At 46.2% G+C, this 22684-nt stretch overlaps 1 protein-coding gene across 5 annotated transcripts in view; it reads right to left on the bottom strand.

Annotated features, from left to right (window-relative positions):
- amot (angiomotin) overlaps positions 1–22684 on the bottom strand; it is a 184842-nt gene that overhangs the window by 16210 nt on the left and 145948 nt on the right. For all 5 annotated transcript variants that reach the window (XM_036143411.1, XM_036143412.1, XM_036143410.1 and 2 more), the window contains 3 exons: positions 10409–10537; positions 6512–6750; positions 1743–1997 (listed from right to left, as the gene is read on the bottom strand). In XM_036143411.1, the coding sequence (XP_035999304.1) occupies positions 1743–1997; positions 6512–6750; positions 10409–10537 (623 nt within the window). The remainder of the gene's footprint in view (positions 1–1742; positions 1998–6511; positions 6751–10408; positions 10538–22684) is intronic.

Below are 22684 nucleotides of genomic sequence, written 5' to 3'. Positions count from 1 at the left end.
TTCAAAACAATAAAATATCTATAGTTAAGCTAAATAAGCTGATCAGACTACAAAATGTTATTTCACTGAGAAGGGAAATAGCTTATATGAATATCTTAAATGAATATCATTTAAGATATTTATATAAGTACTAAGTACTGTCCAAACAGTGTAGTCAGTAATGAAGGATGTAGGAAAAGGAGCCTGTATGATTCCTATCAATTTTCTTTAGCATAGGTGTCATGATGCAGCCTGAAGACTGCATACTGAACGTTTCTCACTCAGTGTCCAATTCTATGAACATCATGCCTGTCCTGTTCCTGCTCGTGTCCTGGTCCTGTTCCTGTCTGTTCCCGTCTGCCAGTTCCTGTACCCCTGCAACCTCCATATGGTAAATGACTCTGGCTTTCATCATCCACTTCTTGCTGCTTCAATAAACTCTGAAAAAACTAGCTCTGTGTGTGTGTGTGCTGTGTTCTGGGTTCATCCAAGACAAATCATGACAATAGGGAGCTTGTATTGTCCCTTACTGGCGCTAAGGTGCCACAAAGAATCTCATAATCCTTTGTGTGACATTATGTGTAAGCACCGTCCACCTCTCGGAAATTAACGAAAAAGTCCAGCGAGAAGAAAGTGTGGACTTTGGAAGGCCGTATACCTGGTTTGACTAGCATCCTCCATGTGCTTTTCCATCATGTAATGATGTATGAGTTAAAGGCTATCTGAAATCAGCACAGCAGTCCAATTCTCCTTTCCCACCCGCAATATAATTTTTACTGTTGAACTCATGAAGGTTCACGGAATAGGAGCTAGGCACAAGAGCTTGGAGTAGGGTTATTAATTTATTAGTTAATCTACACTTAATTGATCTTATCAATCGGCAAATAATTAATTGATAAGTGGCCATTTTCTTAAAAACCTGAGTTTCCGCTTGTATCAAGAGGGTCCTTCCAAAATATGAAGGGCTGTTTTGTTTTTTGTTTTTACAATATGCTGAATTTAAAAAGAGCCACATCATTATATTTCAACAATTTCTTACACATTATTAAATGTGGACAAATTTATAAAATATTACAAAACAGGAACTCTTTGGGAGCAATTTAGGTCATAACTTAAAGAGCTTGTTGAGTATTTATATCTAAAAACAAAACCTAACAACTCTCCATTGTTGGGGCGATCAGTTCCGGGGAATTTACATGTGAATCTAAGATCTGATGAGGCCTCGTCTGCAGGTCTATAACGCTTGGTACTCCACACTACTCCAGACATTTTGAATTGAGAAAGTGTCATGGATGGGAAGCGAAACGTCTTCAGTTTCAGAATAGAAATCCTGTTGTTTTATTTTTTAACCTTTTTTGGATTACTGAGGTCTGGCTCCCCATTAGAATGAGCGACAGCACCCTCTCCTGGATGGTGGCCATACTACAATACTTAAACTAGGTCTGTAAGCTGACCTTATCAGTTAATCGGATGGAACCAACTTTAACCTAATTGCCATTAATTGAGAATTAATCTTAAATCAATGACTTGTTTGCATCTCTAGCTAGAAGCTATAATTATAACATTTTCGATGCAGCAAAGTTCTTCAGAGTCCTGCTAATGACCTGATTATTTGACTCATGTTTGTTGAGGCAGAGACATGTATAAAAGTTGCAGGACACCTGCAAACTCCAGCCCTTGAGGACTGGAGTTTGACACCTTTGATTTAGACAGAGGGGAAAGAATGTATTAAGATTCAACCCTGGAGGTTAATGTGATCTGACCTGCTAAGCGATCGGGGATGTAAACCGGGCTGGGGCTTGATAGGCGGGCAGGCAGGGTCATACTTTGCAAGGCTGAAGGGCTGGGCTTGGCGGCATCCTGGCTCAGACCCTTGTCAGTCTGCGTGCAGCTGTCCCTGCTACCTGTCTTTGAGTGGCCTGTAGTCATCAGGGTGGTGGAAAATACTGGGGAAGGTGACGATGAGATGGATTCTGTCCGCAGAGACTCAGAGCGACACTCAGGACCCAGCAGAACTCCTACAGAACCATGAAACAGAAATTCTTCAAAAGGACATTTCAGGGACACTTCAGTTTTCTTCAGCTTTTGTAGGAACACCGATAGACTGCTGAGCATCTTATTTTCAAAAGCTTTCCCAGTTTTAATATACGGGGGCATTGATTTTGCTCCTCCTTTTTAGTCTGTTGATATTCTGATCACTCCCTGCAATTAGACTCAGAAAGGTACATCTAAAAAAATATATTTTGTAAAAGTGGAATATCATTGGCCAGTTATTTCAAAAAAGTGAAATGGTTATTTTATAAACATTCATTACACATAGAAGGGATTGTTGCAAAGCCATGGACAATGTAGACGACTGTCCCTGTGGCTCTACGCTCCTTCAGGAGGAGTAATTGCTGCTTGTCAAGACTTAATGCAATCTACTAAATTTCCGTAGATAGGAAAATTTTAGACCAATTTGCATAATCTGATCCGATCTGTATAATCTGATTGAATTTGACTTTGGAAAGTGTCTTGAGATGACATATTTCATGAATTGGCGCTATATAAATAAAATTGAATGGAATTGAATTATACTACTTATGAGACTTGCTTATTTGCTCTTGTAATGCTATAAGGGTAGACACAGAGCTGATTGCACTTTGTATGTTGCAGTTTCACCTTCCTTACAAAGTTAATGAACCTGTGGACAAGGAGTCATCTGTCTTTAAAGTCTTGATGTTGAGGAGGCGTTTAACTGACTGTCAAGCCATATAGATGATATATATATATATATATATATATATATATATATATATATATATATATATATATATATATATATATATATATATATGCTTCCGATTGGTAAAATGATCAGACAGCATGGGATTATTTTCCACTGTTATGCTGATGACACTCGGCTATATTTATCCATTAATCCTGATGAATACAATCAATTACTTTGACTATAGGCATGTCTTGATGACATCAAAACCTGAATGACTTTAAATGTCCTGCTTTTAAATTCTGACAAGACAGAAGTTGTAATCTTTGGACCAGAGTCCTCACAAAATAAACATCTTAATCAATCACTTAATCTGGATGGCATTAAATTGGCCTCTAGTAATAAAGTAAAAAGCCTTGGGGTTATTTTTGACCAAGACATTTCATTTAAATCCCATATTAAACAGGTTTCCAGGGTTTCCTTTTTCACCTCTGAAATATTGGCAGGTTTTATTTGATGAATATGAGGACATCAGGGTCTATTTTTATCACTCTGCTAAGTTCTCCTACTGTTCTCCAATTTGCATTGCTTGTTGTAATTTCATCTTTTACCTTTTTGTTCTCTGTCATTTTTATTCCTTTTTAGGTTGTACACCTGGTCTGGCGTTCTGTTACCTGTGACATCATTCAGGGAAGACAAATCATCCGCTATTACCATATAACGTAGATAGGATTACTGGATCACAGTGTGCTTCTGTTCTTTTTGTCTCCTTTTTCGTGCCTTTGCTCTGTTTTCTCCAACACCCAGTCAGTAAAGGCAGATGACTGTTCACATTGAGCCTGGTTCTGCTGGAGGTTTTCGTCCCTGTTAAAGTGGAGTTTTCCTCTCTACTGTCGCTTCATGCATGCTCAGTGTGAGGGATTGCTGCAAAGCCATCGATAATGCAGACATCTATTCTGTCCATTGTGGCTCTACGCTCTTTCATGAGGAGTGAATGCTTCTTGTCAAGACTAGATGTAATCTACTAGGTTTCCTTCCTAGATAGGAAACTTTTTGACCAATCTGTATGATTTGACTGAATCTGACTTTGTGAAGTGCCTTGAATGTCTTGAGTACAAAAACTAATTTCTATTCTTGTAGAGTACAAAGAGGCCTATCAAATACTTTTAAGCATAAAGCTGATATGCTACATACTGAAATGTAAGGTTAGGTTTTTATCTTGACTGCATAATCTGAATGCCTTCTTAAAATATTTACCACCACTCTTGTAGGTGTTTGAGGTTTGTTTCTAGTATTTAAACAGCAATGACAAAGCCATTTTATACATATGACCTAATGATGTCTTTGGCCATCCCCAAACTTGTCAGTTTGGGGACTTTCTAACGAGAAGACCACAGGCAGTAGGGGTCGGCTGTAACACTTTCAGCACCATCACACTGAACACAGGGGCACCCCTGGGATGTGTGCTGAGCCCCCTTCTATTGACCCTGCTGACACACAACTTTTCTTCGTCATACAGCCCCTCATTAAGTTTGCAGATGACACCTGTAGTGGGTCTCATCAATGATAATTATGAATCAAACTACGGAAATGAGGTGAGCTACCTGGTATCTCTGAATGTAGAAAAGACAAAAGGAATTCCTGAAAATGCATGCCCTTCATGCTCTTCTGACAGGGGTGTTGCAGTGGAAAGAGTAAGCAGTACCAAGTTCCTGGGAATGCATGCATGTCTCAGAAGACCTGTTTTGGAGCAGGAACACAGCATCACTAGCCAAGAAGGGCCACCAGTGTCTCTACTTTATTTGCAAATTGAGAAGAGCAAAAGCCCCAGTCTCCATTCTGTGCACCTTTTAGAAGGTTGTGATTGAGAGCTTTGAAACCAGCTGCATCACAGTGTGGTATGACGCCTGCACGGCACCCTGCAGAAAGTCCCCCCAGCCCATCATGAGAGCAGCTGAGATGATTGTTGGAACTTCTTTCCCTTCACTCCAGGATCTATACAGCACACGCCTCTCTCGGAAAACCATTACCATGGTGGGTGACCCTACACATCCATTGCACTGCTTCTTCAGTCTGCAGAGTCTTCCGACCAGAACCAGCAAAGTCAATAGACAGTTCTGTCCATCAGGCAGTCAGGAAGCTCAACTCATTACCTGCTCTAAAACCCCTTTCTTTCTCATCCCCTTTAAAAAGCATCCCTTTGGTCTTTGCATTTCTCAAACTATAAATGTTTAACAATAATCAGGGTTTGACCAAGTTCTGGACCTACATGAACATTTTAAATGTCTATGGGTTCATTCATCTATGTTTATACCTGAGCTTGCTATATCTTAAACATGTTGAAAACCCAAAGGCCTATGCTCTCCTTTTATTTATAGATTTTAGCTCTGCTTTTAATACCCTACAACCTCACTTTCTCATCAAGAAATTACAGCAGATGAATCTTAATCCTTTTCTTATCAAATGGTTTTATCCTTTTTAACAAATAGATCACAGCTTGTTAGAGTTAACAGCACCCTGTCAGAGCCAAGGTCCATCAGTACTGGGGTTGTTCAGGGTTGTGTTACCTCTCCGGTCCTTTTTACACAAATTACTGCATCAACAGCTGTCCCGGAAATTATATTTTTAAATTCTCTGACGACACCGCTATTCTCGGCTTGCTGCATGAAGATACGGACACCTCATCATATTTTAATGAGGTACAGTCCTTTGTTCAATGGTGCAATGACCACCACCTTGTTATCAATGCCAGGAAAACAGGAGATGATCATTGATCCTAAGTCTCTAGGTGACAATTGGCCGCAGTCAGGTCTGTACTTACAGATATTTGGGTGTTCACTTAGGCAACTTGTTCAAGTTGGAAATTCAAGTCAATATGTTATGTTCCCGTCTACAGCAGAAACTGCATTTCTTACGTAGATTCAGTCTTTGGTGTTAACCATGTTTTTATTCTATCAGGCTGTATTGGAAAGCATGATCAGGTTTGGAATGTCAGCATGGTACGGTAACCTCTCTGTGCAACTAAAAACTAAACTTAGTTGTACTGTACAAACTGCGACGAAGGTGATAGGAAGTACTGATAATCTCTCCCTGCAGTCCAACTATGAACAGTCTGTCCTCAGACTTGCTCAGAGGGTACTGTCTGATCCTGCTCACATCCTCAACTCACAATATGAGCTGTTACCATCTGGCAAACAGTTTAGAATCCCTGCTTGCAGACTTAACAGATTTAAAAACTCATTTGTCCCTTCCTTAATCAGATTGTGAAATAAAGCAGGTGTATAGTATTCTGTCAGGTATATAGTATTCTGGTGCTCTGGTCTTGTCTGCTGGTCTCATTTGTATGAGTGAATTTGTCAACGCTTTTTTATGGATTAGCTTTTATCGAGCAATATCTGTTTACTTGTTTGTTTAGTTGTTTATTTTATTCAGATGATTTCTATTGTTTTTTGTGTATTTAATTGTTGAAGCAGCTTTGTTGTATCTATTAACAGGATCAAAAATTCATATTTTACATATGCCATACATACATATCACTGCACATGTCACTTTAGGGTTTAATGCATGTCACTTTAATCTTGATACCAGTATCAGGGACCTTTGGCACTTTTATTAATTTTAATGTGTTCCTCTCTGTTTTATGATTAATGTGGTTTTAGATGTTTCTTGCACCATGGGTATGACAGTAATGTTGTTTCATTATTTCAGTCGTGTATATCATGTACATACTGAGGAGGACAATAATGAGGCCATAACGGTTAGGAAATTAATTTTCATATAGAGTTCAAGGTTGACCTGGAATAAATTGGAGGAAAAGGAACATACCCAGGCTGCCCTTCCAGCTGGCATCCTTGCGCTCTTCAGTGATTGGTGAGCTGCTAAGCCCAAGGCTGTGGGAAAGCAGTCCTGAACCACATGGACCAACGTTAGAGATGGACATCAAGGACTTAGAAGGCCGCATGGGAGATGGTCCTTCAGACTTCATGGGCTCTTTCCTGGAGCGTTGATGAAGAACTTTTATCATGGCGTCTTTCTCAATGATTTGGGCATGGAGATTCTTTATCCTGCATTAAAAAAGAGTGAAGTCTTAGTTACATCAGGATGCTGAGACTATACAGCTGAACACTTGGACCATAATGGTACATAAGTGCAGAATAAAGAGGGTGAAAAATGTTTCAGACATCAAATTAAAGGAATCAGACTTATCTGGAGTAAACTATTTAATAAACAAAAATGTAAAAATCCATTTCAGTCTTTTTGTTAAAACAATACAACTGAAATATCATCAAACAATAACACCTACACATGTCTGACTATCAAAGTTCTATGGGTTTATACCTTTTATATATTTCCTAATTTTGTGGTTTGTTATTTATTTTTATCCTTTTTTTAATTAGATTCAAATTTTTTGTTCATTTTTGTGGTCTCCATCACATCATGATTATCAAGCCAGGTAGGGTTGCGATTTACCAGCCATGCTGCACACCTTCAGCCTTACAAATGTTTCATAACACCGGGATTTTTAGGTTTACTCTCCTTAAACACAACACAAGCCAATTCTGAAGGCTCATTCCTTCCAACTCTTCCACACTTACCATATGACTCTTCAGAGTCAATAGAATAGACAACAAACATTATACATGGTCATGATTTTTCTAAAGAAATAGGGCTTTAATGGAAAAATCTTGTCCTTCTTACCTCTGAGACTGACACAAAATCTAAAGCAAATCAGTTAATCTGGCTTCATGTTCAGTCAATTACAGTCCTCAACATTTAAGAGGAGTAAATGGGCTCAGCTCAGCATTAAAGATTTTGGGTGAGGCAATGCACAGAGCAAATAAGACAGGTCCAGAGCTGTCCAAAGCCCTGCTCTGACCGTTTCAGTCGTGTTCTTGGACAAGAAACTTCACCCGGTCTGCCAGCCATTGGTGGTCAGAGGGGCCAGTAAAGGCCTGTTTACACTACACTTTTTTAACCCAGCCGAGCCGAGACCAGTCTGAGCTTGGATCAGTTAACCAAGCCGAGACGACCGTTTACACACCACACTATCCCGGTTCCTTGGTTGCTCCTCGCCTCCTAGTGACGATCTGCGGTACTGCTGCTCTCTGGGATTGAAGGCGGGACCGAGCAAATCAAAATGGCGGCGCCCTTAACATTCAGGATGTTATGGTTAGACAGAGTCGGCTTTTGGGATGTGGATAAGACAAACAAACGTCTAATAAGGACTTACAGACGCAGGAAACAACAACAGACACTGAGGTTCATCACACTGCTAAGCAGAATCATCACTGGAAATCGTGTGGCACGGTAAGGAAGTTAGTATTATTATGAATGTCTGAAATTTGTCTGAATGGAGTGTGAATTGGGACGTGCAGCCAGACACGCCGGAAAAAACGTGGACAGTCAGCTGACTGTAAGGGGATGACGTGATCTGCTCATGCGCTCTTCTTGTCAGGTAACCGGGAAAAAAAAACAGTCCGAGACCTGCTCAGGAACTGGTCTACATTTAGCGCGGTCTGGTTATGTCTAGCGAGGTCCAGTTCAGTCTGCTGACCATTTACATACAAGAGTTATCTCTCTCTCTCTATACCCCTCCCTGGGCTGCCACCTTACCGTGGTGGAGGGGTTTGAGTGTCCCAATGATCCTAGGAGCTATGCTGTCAGGGGCTTTAAGCCCCTAGTAGGGTCACCCAAGGCAGACAGGTCCTAGGTGAGGGACCAGACAAAGAGCAGCCCAAAAAGCCCCTTATGATGAGCAAGGACATCACCGGGGCCCCACTCTGGAGCCAGGCCTGGAGGTGGGGCACGTTGGCGAGCGACTGGTGGCCGGGCTTTTACCCAGGGAGCCCGGCCGGGCTCAGCCCGAAGAGGCGACATGGGTCCCCCTTCCGATGGGCTCACCACCTGTCGGAAGGGCCAAAGGGGTCAGGTGCATTGTGCAACGGGTAGCAGTAGAGGGCGGGGACCTTGGCGTTCTGATCCTCGGCTGCAGAAGCTGGCTCTTGGGACGAGGAATGTCACCTCTCTGGTGGGGAAGGAGCCTGAGCTTGTGTGTGAGGTTGAGAGGTTCCGACTAGAGATAGTTGGACTCACCTCGACGCACCGCTCTGGCTCTGGAACCAGTCTCCTCGAGAGGGGCTGGACATTCTTCCACTCTGGCGTGGCGCTCATATTCTCTGAACCGAAAGGGCTGTGGGGATGGACCCATAGCCCTTTCGGTTCCGAACCCCCGTGCCGCTCACTACCTCTTAGCACAGCAGCGCCGTGCAGAGAGGTAGTGTAGAGAGCATGTCGCTTCTCAGCAGGCTGCTGTGATGACGGCGAGATTTCTCCGCTTCACTGCGTGATGAGTGAGGAGGAGAGGAGAGAATATGGACATTTCAGCTGCCTGAAGACAGCGTTTATTCATTTTTATTTTACAATTTTGTAAATAACAGCTGCCGATTAAACTGAATGTTACAATCTTGACATGATTATATGAGTTGTTTTACCGAGAAACCAATCAGAAGCGCTGTGACACCCCGCCTCTCTGGCTGCAGCTCCAGACACAGAGGGGAACAGATTTTCACAGGGAAACTGAAATTCGTACAACACCGGGACTTTTTGGGTTCGGACATGTGTGTAAAGAGACATTATCCTTGTTGGTATTTGACCAACCATAAGCCACACACTTTTTAGCCATGTTTAATCCGTCTATTTGTCTTTGAGAAAGCGAGTTTGCAACCAGGAAGTATCTTGTTACCATGTCAACAGATCAACGCCTACCCACAAATTACGTCATCGGTCATGGAACATTTTTTTATTAGCCTTGAGCTAAAAAGCCTTAACAATCCACTTTTTCATTGAATTTTTTAAAAAAAAAATTCCTCAGGTCATAATAATATGTGAACTTTCTAACATTTAGCAACTTGTATGATCTCAGAATCAAGAAGTACTTTAAGGACCCCCTTTTAAATCTGTCATCATTTTTGTTGGGTTCAAAATCAGAATCATAGCCATATCTCAATGTTCTGGATGAGTCTTCTAATTTACATATTCTAATTATGCTTTTTAAGGGGTAGACTAGTCTAATAGAAGGTCTTCTGAAACTATCACCTCACTCTGGAGTTTACCATCAGCCAGGAGGGCCATTATTGGAATACCGCTCACAGTGTTGCCTTCCATTTCCTTCCAACCCGATGTGTAGGATGTTGAACTAATATAAACTAGTGGTCTCATTTGAGCAGCGTAGTAATAATCCTGTAGGCATGGGGGGCTCATTCCCCTCTTTTCTTTCCTCAACTGTAGTGTGTACAACTGTGTGTTTTACAACTGTACTACAACTGTACTTGATCCTAGCTCTTTTTCCTTGCAACAGATAGCTATAAATTAACCTATGCCATTCCTGAAAAAGTTTGGGAAGTATTTTAAGTGGGAGGCATTAAAAATTGTAGAACATGTGTGGGAGAACATTCATTCTAATTGACTCCTAGAGCTAAAGTTTGAATGCAGAGGAACATTTTTATTAGAATGTATGTAGCAATGACACTTAAAATTATTGCATCTTTCTGACTCTAACATGTAACCTGGTCCTGCCAACCAGGTTCCGAACTAAAGAAGCTGGTTGAGAGGTGAAACATCTTCAAGAAACAAAAGAAGTCCAGTTGGCTTGCCTTTTAAACACTTAGGAATGCAAATCTCATGAAAGATTTAGACCTTTGTGTTGTATATTGGTTACTCAACCTGCTTTCCATATCCAGACAGCGACGATTGGCCATTAGGATCTCCTCTTCTTCCTTCTGAATCCGAGCTTCCACAGAAGTATCATAACTGTTGCCCGGAGAGTGGTTTATCCCTGCTGCAGATGTGTCCCTAAAAAACAGACAGTGAAAAGAGCCATCACTTCATGATCAGCAGTAGGTGACCATCAAGATGGAACTAGATTGATAATTTGGTTTAATTACTTTGACTCTTTCATTTATTATATGTACATTTTCACAACAATAATACAGAAACTGAAAAGATCCATTTCATGTCATCGAACATGAAAAGCATCCATGGATGTTCAAACTGTTTGATGACACTGTGTAAACCTGTTACCCAAAGCCATTCACAACAAATGTTCATAGAAAACCAGGTCCAGGCATAACAAAGCTGGAAAGTTCTGAGAAAAATAACCCTGTGCTGTCCTTTCCAAGATCTGCACAGCAATGTTGAGCAACGAGAACAGCTCCTTCAGCTGGGTTAATTTCAAACAAATATTTGATAACATTTTTGAATTTCATATCATTTTAGCTATTCAGAATCAGAATCAGAATCAAGTTTAATCGTTTGCACTTACAAGGAATTTGACTTGGTGTTGATTGTACAGACAAAAAATAAGAACACAGTAAAATAAAAAGTAAAATGGATTTATATAAGAAGCTATATACACCCAGTAAACTGTGCGTTAATGTAACGCAGAAGCTTGTAAGTCCTGAACGGAGGAGAGAGATAGTGTCCAGATTCACGGGCAGCTCTTGGCCTTGTTCATAAGGCTGGTAGCAGATGGGAAAAAACTGTTCTTGTGGCGTGAGGTTTTGGTCCTGATGGACCGCAGCCTCCTGCCAAAGGGAAGTGACTGAAATAGTCTGTGACTGGGGTGCGAGGGATCAGCCACAATCTTCCCTGCACGCCTCAGAGTCCTGGAGGCGTACAGGTCCTGGAGAGATGGAAGATTGCAGCCAATCACCTTCTCTGCAGACCGGATGACACGCTGTCTACTCTTGTCCTTAGCGGTGGCACCAGCGTACCAGATGGTGATGGAGGAGGTGAGGATGGACTTAATGATGGAGGAGTAGAACTGCACCATCATTGTCCTTGGCAGGTTGAATTTCTTCAGCTGCCACAGGAAGTACACCCTCATCAGGATCCTGGAAGGGGCATGGGAGTTTGCCCAACCAGTCTACATGTGCTTTGTGGATCTGGAGAAGGCATTCGACCGTGTCCCTCGAGGGATACTGTGGGGGGTACTCCAGGAGTATGGAGTACCGGGCCCTTTAATAAGGGCTGTCAGGTCTCTGTATGACCGGTGTCAGAGTCTGGTCCGCATTGCCGGCAGTAAGTCGGATTCGTTTCCTGTGAGAGTTGGACTCCGCCAAGGTTGCCCTTTGTCACCGATTCTGTTCATAACTTTTATGGACAGAATTTCTAGGCGCAGCCAAGGTGTTGAGGGGATCCGTTTTGGTGGCCTTAAGATTGTGTCTCTGCTATTTGCGGATGACGTGGTCCTATTGGCTTTATCAGGGCATGATCTACAGCTCTCACTGGAGCGGTTCGCAGCCGAGTGAGAAGCGGCCGGAATGAAAATCAGTGCCTCCAAATCCGAGATCTTGGGGTTTTGTTCACGAATGAGGGGAAGATGGAGCGGGAGATCAACAGGTGGATTGGTGCGGCGTCTGCTGTGAAGCGGGCGCTGTACCGATCCGTTGTGGTGAAGTGAGAGCTGATCCAAAAGGCGAAGCTCTTGATTTACCGGTCGATCTACGTTCCTACCCTCATCTATGGTCACAAGCTTTGGGTCATGACCGAAAGAACGAGATCCCGGATACACGCAGCCAAAATGAATTTTCTCCATAGTGTGTCTGGGCTCTCCCTTAGAGATTGGCTGAGCAGCTCAGTCAACCGGGGAGGACTCAGAGTAGAGCCGCTGCTCCTCCACGTGGAGAGGAGCCAGTTGAGGTGGCTCGGGCATCTGGGTAGGATGCCTCCCGGATACCTCCCTGGTGAGGTGTTCCGGGCACGTCCCACCAGGAGGAGGCCCAGGGGACGACCCAGGACACTCTGGAGGGACTATGTCTCCCGGCTGGCCTGGGAACGCCTTGGGATTTCCCCAGAGGAGCTGGCCCAAGTGGCTGGGGAGAGGGACGTCTGGGCCTCCCTACTGAAGCTGCTACCCCCGCGACCTGACCCCGGATAAGCTGAAGAAGATGGATGGATGGATGGATGGATGGATGGATGGATGGATGGATGGATGGATGGATGGATGGATGAAAAATAACAAAGCCCATCTGGCCTGCGGATGATCCGTTCACAGCTCTGTCCATCCAGAGCTCAGTCTTAACCCACCTTCTGCGGAGCTGGTTCAGCTTCTTTCACATCTTATTTCTGCTGCAGTTCATGTTAACAGAGAAGCAGGAAGAGCGATCAGAGTCATGATTTTTTGGTCTTAACCAGCGGTGAAAGTGCGAAGCAGGAGGCAAGGGGGGAGAGTGGCTCCAAGATGAAGCCTTCATTCAGAACCAGTCATGGCTGCACGCTGGATCAGAAAACAGATCTGCTAACCAAATGCAGTCTAAAACGGCACTTAGTCTGTTTATAAGTTTTGTTTCTATTAATTCTACTTTTTTTTTAACTACTCTGCTGAGCTGCCGGCTCTTCCTCAACCTAAGTAATCCAAGAACTCTCTGCAGTGCTGCTGGTTCTGCTGCAACTCCAGTGCCCCAAGAACTCTCTCTGCCATGCTGCTGGCTCTTCCTCAACCCCAGCGCCCTTATCGTCTCCCTTGGAGGCTTCCTGGTTCCCAGCATACGCCTGGCTCCACAGCACAGCACCCGCTGTCCTTCAGCTCCCTTGGGTCCACTTGCTCCAGCCATCTCCATCCTCCTGCTCCAGCCCAGTATAGACTGTTGGTCTCATCCTCCATAACCTTCTACCTTCAATAAAACTCTTAATTGAAGCTCTATGTGTGGCTGAGTTCGGGTCCATCAATCCCTATTCATGACAGTACCATCCAGCCGTAATAAACCCATCGCCCATGCAGAGCTTCCATGCTGAAATGACCCGACCACGAGAGGGCCAGACAACAGGGCTGGAGATTATTACGCTGTGGAATCAGCTCTGGAAGCAGAGGGGAAAGGACTCCACAGCGATCAAGGCTGACGCCTTGCACTCTCCTCGTGAGGGTCAGCCACCTACGCAGTTTAGGTGTGGTGGTCGACGTAGAGAGAGGAATTCTGCATCGATCCCCACGAGGGTCAGTCACAGGCACCAACTTCCCTCCTATTGACCGCTGTCCACCGCTGCCTGACTACTTTCACGCCAGCTCCGAGGCGCTCGACTGGTCCTCCTTATCCCTTCATGCAGTGGCTTCTGTCCTGCCAGTCACTGGAGGAGGCAGACCTAACAGGTCTAAGGAAGGTACCTAGGCCCCTGCAGCAGCCCCAGTCCTGCCATTTACTAGCAGATGGTTGGGACGACCTTCCTCCATTGAAAACACCTCACCGCTCCCCAGCACCTCCTCCAGCGCCTGCACCTCGCAGCCTCCTGGGATCCCCATTGCTCTTGAGCCTCCTAGGTTTCCCGTCGCTCTCAAGCCTCCGGGGTTCCCAGTCGCTCTTAAGCCTCCGGGGTTTCCCGTCGCTCTCAAGCCTCCTAGGTTCCCCGTCGCTCTCAAGCCTCCTAGGTTCCCCGTCGCTCTCAAGCCTCCGGGGTTCCCAGTCACTCTTAAGCCTCCGGGGTTTCCCGTCGCTCTCAAGCCTCCTGGGTTCCCCATCGCTCTTAAGCCTCCTAGGTTCTCCGTCGCTCTCCAGTGTGCCTCAGAAGAGGCCCTTGCCGGCCGCCCTTGCCAGCCGCTACTGAGGTCCCTGCTCCGTCGGTCGTTTCTGAGGTCCCTGCTCCGCCAGCAACTTGAGGTCCCTGCTCCACCAGCCACTTCTGAGGTCCCTGCTCCACTGGCTGCCTCTGAGGTCCCTGATGCGCCGCCACCGCCAGCACCGGAGGGTCCCGCTCCGACTTCACCCGAGACCACCAACGCTCTCAAGCACCCTCCTCCAGCCTCTACGCCAGAGACCATAAAGGAGGGGGTCCGGTTGGACCCACCTCCAGTCTCAGCTCCAGAGTCCTCAGAGGGTTCTGCTCTGGAGCTCCCCGTCAGGAGGACCCCGGTGAAACTCCATCGCCAGCCTCCGAGGGTCTGTCTCCGCCGCTGGGATTGCCCTCCGCGAGGCCCGCCTCTGACGCCCTCACCAGACTGTGCTGCTCCGCCGTCGGGTTCGCCCTCCACGACACCCATCAGTGACCCTGCTGCTCCGCCGCCGGCTGACCCTGCCTTGCTGAGGTCGCCCTCCGCGGCGCCCATAAGAGGCCCTTCTGCTCCACCGCCGGCTGATCCTGCTTCGCCGAGGTCGTCCTCCGCCGCACACTCTGCTACTCCGCCGCCGAGGTCGTCCTCTGTGACACCCGCCTCTGACTCTGCCTCGCCGGGCTCGCCCTCCACGACGCCCTCACCAGACTGTGCTGCTCCGCCGTCGGGGTCGCCCTCCACGACACCCATCAGAGACCCTGCTGCTCCGCCGCCGGCTGACCCTGCCTTGCTGAGGTCGCCCTCCGCGACGCCCATAAGAGGCCCTGCTGCTCCACCGCCGGCTGACCCTGCTTCGCCGAGGTCGTCCTCCGCCAAAGACTCTGCTACTCCGCCGCCAAGGTTGTCCTCCACGACGCCCGCCGAAGACTCTGCTGCTCCGCCGCCGAGGTCGTCCTCTGTGACACCCGCCTCTGACTCTGCCTCGCCGGGCTCGCCCTCCACGACGCCCTCACCAGACTGTGCTGCTCCGCCGTCGGGGTCGCCCTCCACGACACCCATCAGAGACCCTGCTGCTCCGCCGCCGGCTGACCCTGCCTTGCTGAGGTCGCCCTCCGCGACGCCCATAAGAGGCCCTGCTGCTCCACCGCCGGCTGACCCTGCTTCGCCGAGGTCGTCCTCCGCCGAAGACTCTGCTACTCCGCCGCCAAGGTTGTCCTCCACGACGCCCGCCGAAGACTCTGCTGCTCTGCCGCCGAGGTCGTCCTCCGCGATGCCCGCTTCTGACTCAGGTGCCTCAAGTCTCCCGGGTTCCCCAGCCGCCGCTCGAACTCTCCTGTGCTCGCAAGCCGCCGCTAAAGCTCTCCTGCGCACCCAAGCCACCGCCTAAGACCTCCAGTGGTCCCAAGCCACCTGTGACCTCCAGCACTCCCCAGGGCGTTCTTGACCTCTTCTGTGGCCGTCAAACCCCCTGGTCGGCCACCTCAACTCCTTTTTGTTTTGACTCTGGCCTACCACCCCAAGCCTCCCTTCGTTCACCCTGTTGGGGTTGTTTGTTGTTGGACCCTAACCCCCCATCCTGAGCCTTCCTCCGCCCACCCGGGGTGGGTTGTTTAGATTTTTTTGGACTTCGCCCTTTTTTTTCTTTTGGTTGTCTAGTAGCCGACCTTCAGGGGGTGATGTCAGGGTTCAGTTTTTGCCGTCTCACCTTGGACAGTTCAAGATCCTTCCACCATTCACTCAGCCCAGTTCCACTCCATGTCTGATCAGTTCCACCTGCTGCATTAATCAAGCCAAGACTCATCCCACCTGTCCAACTTCCCTATAAAAGCTCTCCTCAGTAAGCTCTTCCCCGCCAGATCGGATCGTCTTCACCCAAACCTTGTCTGCCAGTCAGAACTTGCCATGTCTCACTCCAGTTCTCCAGCTCCTGCCTTCATCATCCACCTGCTCCATCCCGGTAACAGACTCTGGTTCTCTTCCTCCAAAAGTAAACTCTTTCAATAAACGTCCAGAAACTAAGCTCAGTGTGTGGTTGTGTTCAGGTTCATCAGAACATTTCCTGACAGTGAGATTGAGAACTTTATGATGTATTATACTGAAATTAAAGCAGTGTTTCATTTACGTGTTTCATTATATCTTCCCATTATTAATATCCAAACATGATATAAGTGACGGATGATTTTGTTGTGTTTTTAATGTAACAACAAAATATAAAAAATATATTTCTCCTGTTTAAATTGTAAGCTTTGCTTCAAAGTACAAAAAAACAGTGTATAAACAACTTTTTTCATACCTGCTTTCTGAGCAGATACACACAGTGATCACCAACCCCTAACTGCTGTCTTTGAGGTATAAATGAATAATCTCTCCTATTGTATTATTGACTGCTGCCACCTAGAAGACGGCTCCATGGGATTTACTTGCATTGTCGTGACAATGAGAAATGTTATCTTAACAAACTAAGATATGTCCTGTTTTCTGTTGCTGCGGTGTGGATTGTGTTTGGTGTTCCAGACTCTCTCGATTTTATCTTAAATCTATTTGATGTGACATCTCTGTTTCTAATGCATAAGCACATTTAAAACACATTCTCTGTTGCTGCACTTCACGTTTGAAAACTCCTCGTGTTTCACACAGTTTAATTATTACCGGCATTGTAAAAGGCCGCTAGCCTAGCCTAACCCTTACCATGGCTTCCTCACCTATCCTTCCATCAGCTTCTCCATCTCTGTCCAAGTCTCCACTCTCTCCTGCTCTCTCTGTCTGATGTTTAGTTATTCCACTGCCTACTTTAGTAATAATGATACGTGTAATAAATGTAGTGTTTTTGTAGCTTTGGAGGCGAGGGTGTCAGAATCGGAGGCCTAGATAAATAGTTGTTTAAATAAACAGCAGATAGCCACCCCTTAGCTAGCACAAAACCACAGAGATTAGCTTCACATAGCGGTCCCCCAGCAGTACCCTACTGTCACCCGGCTGGGTGACAGTACCCAAGAAGAATAGCTCTAGGTCTCAGCCCCTGGTTCACAAACAACCCATCTGCGATTTTCCCCACTCAGTGACACTCGCTGAGAAGCCGAATGTGGTAATTGGCAGCTCCACAGTCAGGAACATGGCACTAGAGATACAAGGATCGATAGTCAAATGCCTGCCAGGGGCCAGAATGGGCGATATAAAATACTACCTCATACTGTTTTGGCTAAGGATAAGTATAAATATAGTAAGATTGTTATTCGCACTGTAATGACACCCGGTTACGCCAACCGAAGGTCACTAAAGTGTTGCTTCGGTGTCTAGGTTTACCAAAACAATGTCAGACTCCGCAATTTTCTTTGGTTCCTTGCCTGATCTGACCAGTGATGACATATTTAGCGAAATGTCATCATTCAACCGCTGGTTGTCTAGGAGGTGTCCTGAAAACGACATGGGCTACATTGACAATTGCCGAACTTTCTGAGGGAAACCAGGTCTGATCCGGAGAGACGGCATCCATCTCACTTTGGATGGCACCCCTCACAATCCCAGCAGGGACAATCATCTTAGAAAATGGATGGATGGATGGATGGATGGATGGATGGATGGATGGATGGATGGATGGATGGATGGACTGGGCTATTTCTTTTTCTTTGCCATCAAGATCTCTGCCAACTGGCACCAGAAAATGCTATTATTGGGCTTTCTTTGTCTGGAAACAGATGCATACAAACATCTTACGGGCGCAGCCATGATGAACTGGTTGAACTTGCACAGCTGACAATACAGCGATCTGATTGGCTGAGCAGCAAAAGTCGAATCACGTGACCTCTTGGACCGGAGCACAACAGTTTTGATTTTTTATCGCCTCTAACTTATTAATGTGCAAGTGAAAACGTGGGAACATTGGTGTTTTGAGATCACTGCTATGTGTAGCAACTTGTCCTGGTGGAAGAAAGTTGCCCCCTGACAGTTCATACAAAAAGTCATCATACAGATTCTGGCCCATGGCCTATAATGCTTTCCCCTTAATCCTTAAAGTATGTGTTTGTAGGAGAATATTGTGATCAACTGTATCAAATGCAGCACTGAGATCTAACAGGACAGTACAGACACAGGTCCATTATCTGAGGCCATGAGAATATTATTAGTGACCTTCACCAGAGCTGGTTCAGTGCTAAAATAAGCTCTGAAGCCTGACTGAAACTCTTCATATAGGTCATTGCTTTGTAAATGTTCACATAGTTGATTAGCATCTACTTTCTCAAGAATTTTAGATAGGAAAGGAAGATTATATATAGGTCTGTAATTTATTAACTCATCTTAATCAAGAGAAGCTTTCTTAAGTAAAGGCTTACTAACAGCTACTTTAAAACCCTGTGGTACATATCAATTTACTAAGGATATTATCATGTCTAAAATAGGGCCACTGATTAAGGGGAATACCTCCTTAAACAACTTGGTTGGCCAAGTTGTTTAAAATGCCAATTATTTTATTTTTAATGGAATCAATTTTATTTATGAAGAATCCCATAAAGTCATTACTGCTAAGAGCTAAGGGAATGGATGGATCAACAGAGCTGTGACTCTGGGTAAGTTTGGCAACTGTACTGAAGAGAAATCTAAGATTATTTTTATTCTCCTCAATTAATGATGAAAAATATGCTGCTCTAACTCTGCACAGGGTCTTTTTATACAGCAGTATAATCCTACCTAAATTTCCAGATTAGGTAGGATTTCTCTTGGTGTGTAGAGGGCCATTTTCTCTCCAATTTCCTAACATTGTGCTTCAAAGAACGCAGCTCTAAATTAAACCAGGGAGCCAGCTTCCTGTGAATAATCACCTTTTTCAAGGGAGCAACATTGTCTAATGCAGAATCCAATGAGGAAGTGACACCATTAACAAAGGCGTCTATTTGTGAATGGGAAGAAACAACATTTCTACAATACTGAGGATATAAAAAGGGGGACAGATTCTTTAAAGTTTGATACAGCATTATCTGATAAAGATCTACTATAATGAAACCTTCTTTTGGGGGTGGATCTAACCCTTAGTTTCCGTCATCCAAACTGCAAAGCAATAAAACCGCTTCTGTTTGTTGTTTTGTAGTGAGATGACGCCGCTGACGGCAGCCACGGTGTGTTGGTGTGCACTTTTTTGCTATGTTTTACTATTTAACTCAGGTTTTCGTGATGATACCCAGAGATCTGTCACCAGAGAAGAACTCATGAACATCAGGGCTACATCACCAGAGGATTTATTCCCTACTTTTCTTCTCCCTACGCTGGAAATTTTGGACATTCTGGTCAAAGGTGCGCTCACCTTTGCTCACGCAGCGAAATGCCGAAGGAGAGGGAAGCGCGCTGGTGCGTTCCCTGCCCAACAAACTGCACAAACTGAAACTGATGCTGGGAAAAAACAGGGACTTCTCCTCATCTGCTGTTTTTTGCTTCACGGAGACGTGGCTGTGTGGATTAATCCCGGACTCCGCGCTGCAGCTGGATGGATCCAACTTCACAGAGCTGACCACGGCACACATCTTTCCGGCAAAGCGAAAGGTGGAGGGATCTGTTTTACACCAACAATGGCTGGAGCAACGATGTGTCAGGGATCCAGCAGCACTGTTCTCCTGACCTGGAATCCTTCATCATAAACTGTAAGCCTTTTTATTCACCCCGCAAGTTTGCTTCATTCATTCTGGTCGGCGTTTACATCGGGGCGAACGCAAACGTGCAGGTTGCACAGAGCACGCTCGCAGACCAGATACTGAATGTGGAGCAGAGAAATCTGGACTCCTTAGTCATTGTCCTTGGTGACTTTAACAAAGGAAACCTCACTCATGAACTTCCTAAATATAGACAGTTTATTAAATGCCCGACCAGAGAGGAGAGCATTCTGGATCACTGCTACACTACAGTCAGAGATGCTTATCATGGCGTCCCCTGTGCTGCACTGGGCCAGTCTGACCATGTCATGGTTCACCTGATTCCTGCTTACAGGCAGAAACTAAAACTCTGCAAACCTGTAGTGAGGACATCAAAGAAGTGGACCAGTGAGGCTGTGGAGGATCTTCAGGCGTGTTTGGATTCTACTGACTGGGATGTCTTCAGGGCTGCTACCAACAGTCTGGATGAGTTCACAGAGGCCATGACATCATATATCACCTTCTGTGAGGACTGCTGTGTTCCATCATGAACCAGGGTGAGTTACAATAATGACAAACCCTGGTTCACAGCAAAACTCAGAAGGTTAAGGCTGGAGAAAGAAAATGCTTTCAAAGGTGGAGATACATGCAGATTCAGAGATGCAAAATACATGTTTAGCAAGGCGGTGAAAGAGGCTAAACGACTGTACTCTGAGAAGCTGCAAAACCAATTTTCAGCCAACGACCCTGCTTCTGTCTGGAAAGGGCTTAGGCAGATAACAAATTACAAGCCTAAAGCCCCCCACTCCATGAACAACCGACAGTTAGCAAACGATCTGAACAACATCTACTGTCGTTTTGACAGACAAAGGGACAGCCCTGCAACCACCCGCCCCCCCACGACACCACCCAACAGATCACCTCCAACTCAGTGACAACTCTTTCCATACACGAGAGAGATGTTAAACTCTTCAGAAGACATAACCCCCGGAAAGCTGCTGGACCAGACTCTGCCTCTCCATCCACCTTGAAGCACTGTGCTGATCAGCTGTCTTCAGTGTTCACAGACATTTTTAACACCTCACTGGCGACATATTACGTGCAAGCCTGCTTCAAATCTTCCACCATTATCCCTGTTCCCAAGAAGCCAAGGACCACAGGACTTAATGACTTTAGACCCGTTGCTCTGACATCTGTGGTTATGAAGTCCTTTGAGCGCCTTGTGCTTTCACACCTTAAAGAAATCACCGATCCCCTCCTGGGCCCCCTACAGTTTGCCAACAGAGCCAACAGGTCTGCAGACGACGCTGTCAACCTGGCCCTTCACTACATCCTCCAGCACCTGGACTCTGCAGGAACCTACGCCAGGATCCTGTTTGTGGATTTCAGCTCTGCCTTCAATACAGTCATCCCAGCTCTGCTTCAGGAGAAGCTCTCCCAGCTGAATGTGCCCGACTCCACCTGCAGGTTGATCACAGACATCCTGTCTGACAGGAAGCAGCAAGTGAAGCTGGGAAAACATGACTGACTCACAGCTCATCAGCACTGGTTCCCCCCAGGGCTGTGTTCTTTCTCCTCTGCTCTTCTCCCTGTACACCAACAGCTGCACCTCCAGTCATCAGTCTGTCAAGCTCCTGAATTTCGCAGACGACACCACTCTCATCGGACTTATCTCTGATGATTAGAAATACTCTGTCCAGGGGTGATGCTGAAAAACCAGTCCATGCATTTGTTACTTCCAGGCAGGACTATTGTACATCTTAACTATCAGGAAGTCCACAAAATACAGTGTGAAGCTTTCAGCTGATCCAAAATGTTACAGCAAGGATCATATTTCTCCTATTTTAGCTTCTGTTCATTGGCTTCCTGTTAAATCAGGACTAGAATTTAAAATTCTCCTTTTCAGGCGGGGGACATTGAGTCTGAATGGACCATGTTCCACGCCTCTATTGCTGAGGCGGCTAGTCGGAGCTGTGGCCGCAAGGTTGTTGGTGCATGTCGTGGCGGCAACCCTCGAACCCGCTGGTGGACACCAGCGGTGAGGGAAGCCGTCAAGCTGAAGAAGGAGTCCTATCGGGCTTTTTTGGCCTGTGGGACTCCGGAAGCAGCTGATGTGTACCGGCAGTCGAAGTGGCAGGCGGCTCGGCTGGTCGCCAAGGCAAAAACTCGGGCCGTCGTGCGTCGGTGGGCGGAATACTTCGAAGACCTCCTTAATCCCACCAACACGTCTTCCATTGAGGAAGCAGAGCCTGAGGACTCTGGGTTGGGTTCTCCCATCTCTGGTGCTGAGGTTGCCGAGGTTGTTAAAAAGCTCCTCGGTGGCAAGGCTCCGGGGGTGGATGAGATTCGCCCTGAGTACCTTAAGGCTCTGGATGTTGTGGGGCTGTGTTGGTTAACGCGGCTCTGCAACATTGCGTGGACATCGGGGGCAGTTCCCCTGGATTGGCAGACTGGGGTGGTGGTCCCCCTATTTAAAAAGGGGGACCGGAGGGTGTGTTCCAACTACAGAGGAATCACACTCTTAAGCCTCCCTGGTAAGGTCTATTCAGGGGTTCTGGAAAGGAGGGTCCGTCGGATAGTCGAATCTCGGATTCAGGAAGAGCAGTGTGGTTTTCGTCCTGGCCGTGGAACACTGGACCAGCTCTATACCCTCAGCAGGATTCTTGAGGGGGCATGGGAGTTTGCCCAACCAGTCTACATGTGCTTTGTGGATCTGGAGAAGGCATTCGACCGTGTCCCCTGGGGGATCCTGTGGGGGGTACTACGGGAGTATGGAGTACCGGACCCTTTAATAAGGGCTGTCAGGTCTCTGTATGACCGGTGTCAGAGTCTGGTCCG

Source organism: Fundulus heteroclitus, chromosome 11 (genome assembly GCF_011125445.2).
Source record: "Fundulus heteroclitus isolate FHET01 chromosome 11, MU-UCD_Fhet_4.1, whole genome shotgun sequence".
NCBI lineage: Eukaryota > Metazoa > Chordata > Actinopteri > Cyprinodontiformes > Fundulidae > Fundulus > Fundulus heteroclitus.
Note: the sequence above shows the minus strand (reverse complement) of the source record. Positions and strands in the feature narration are given on the sequence as shown.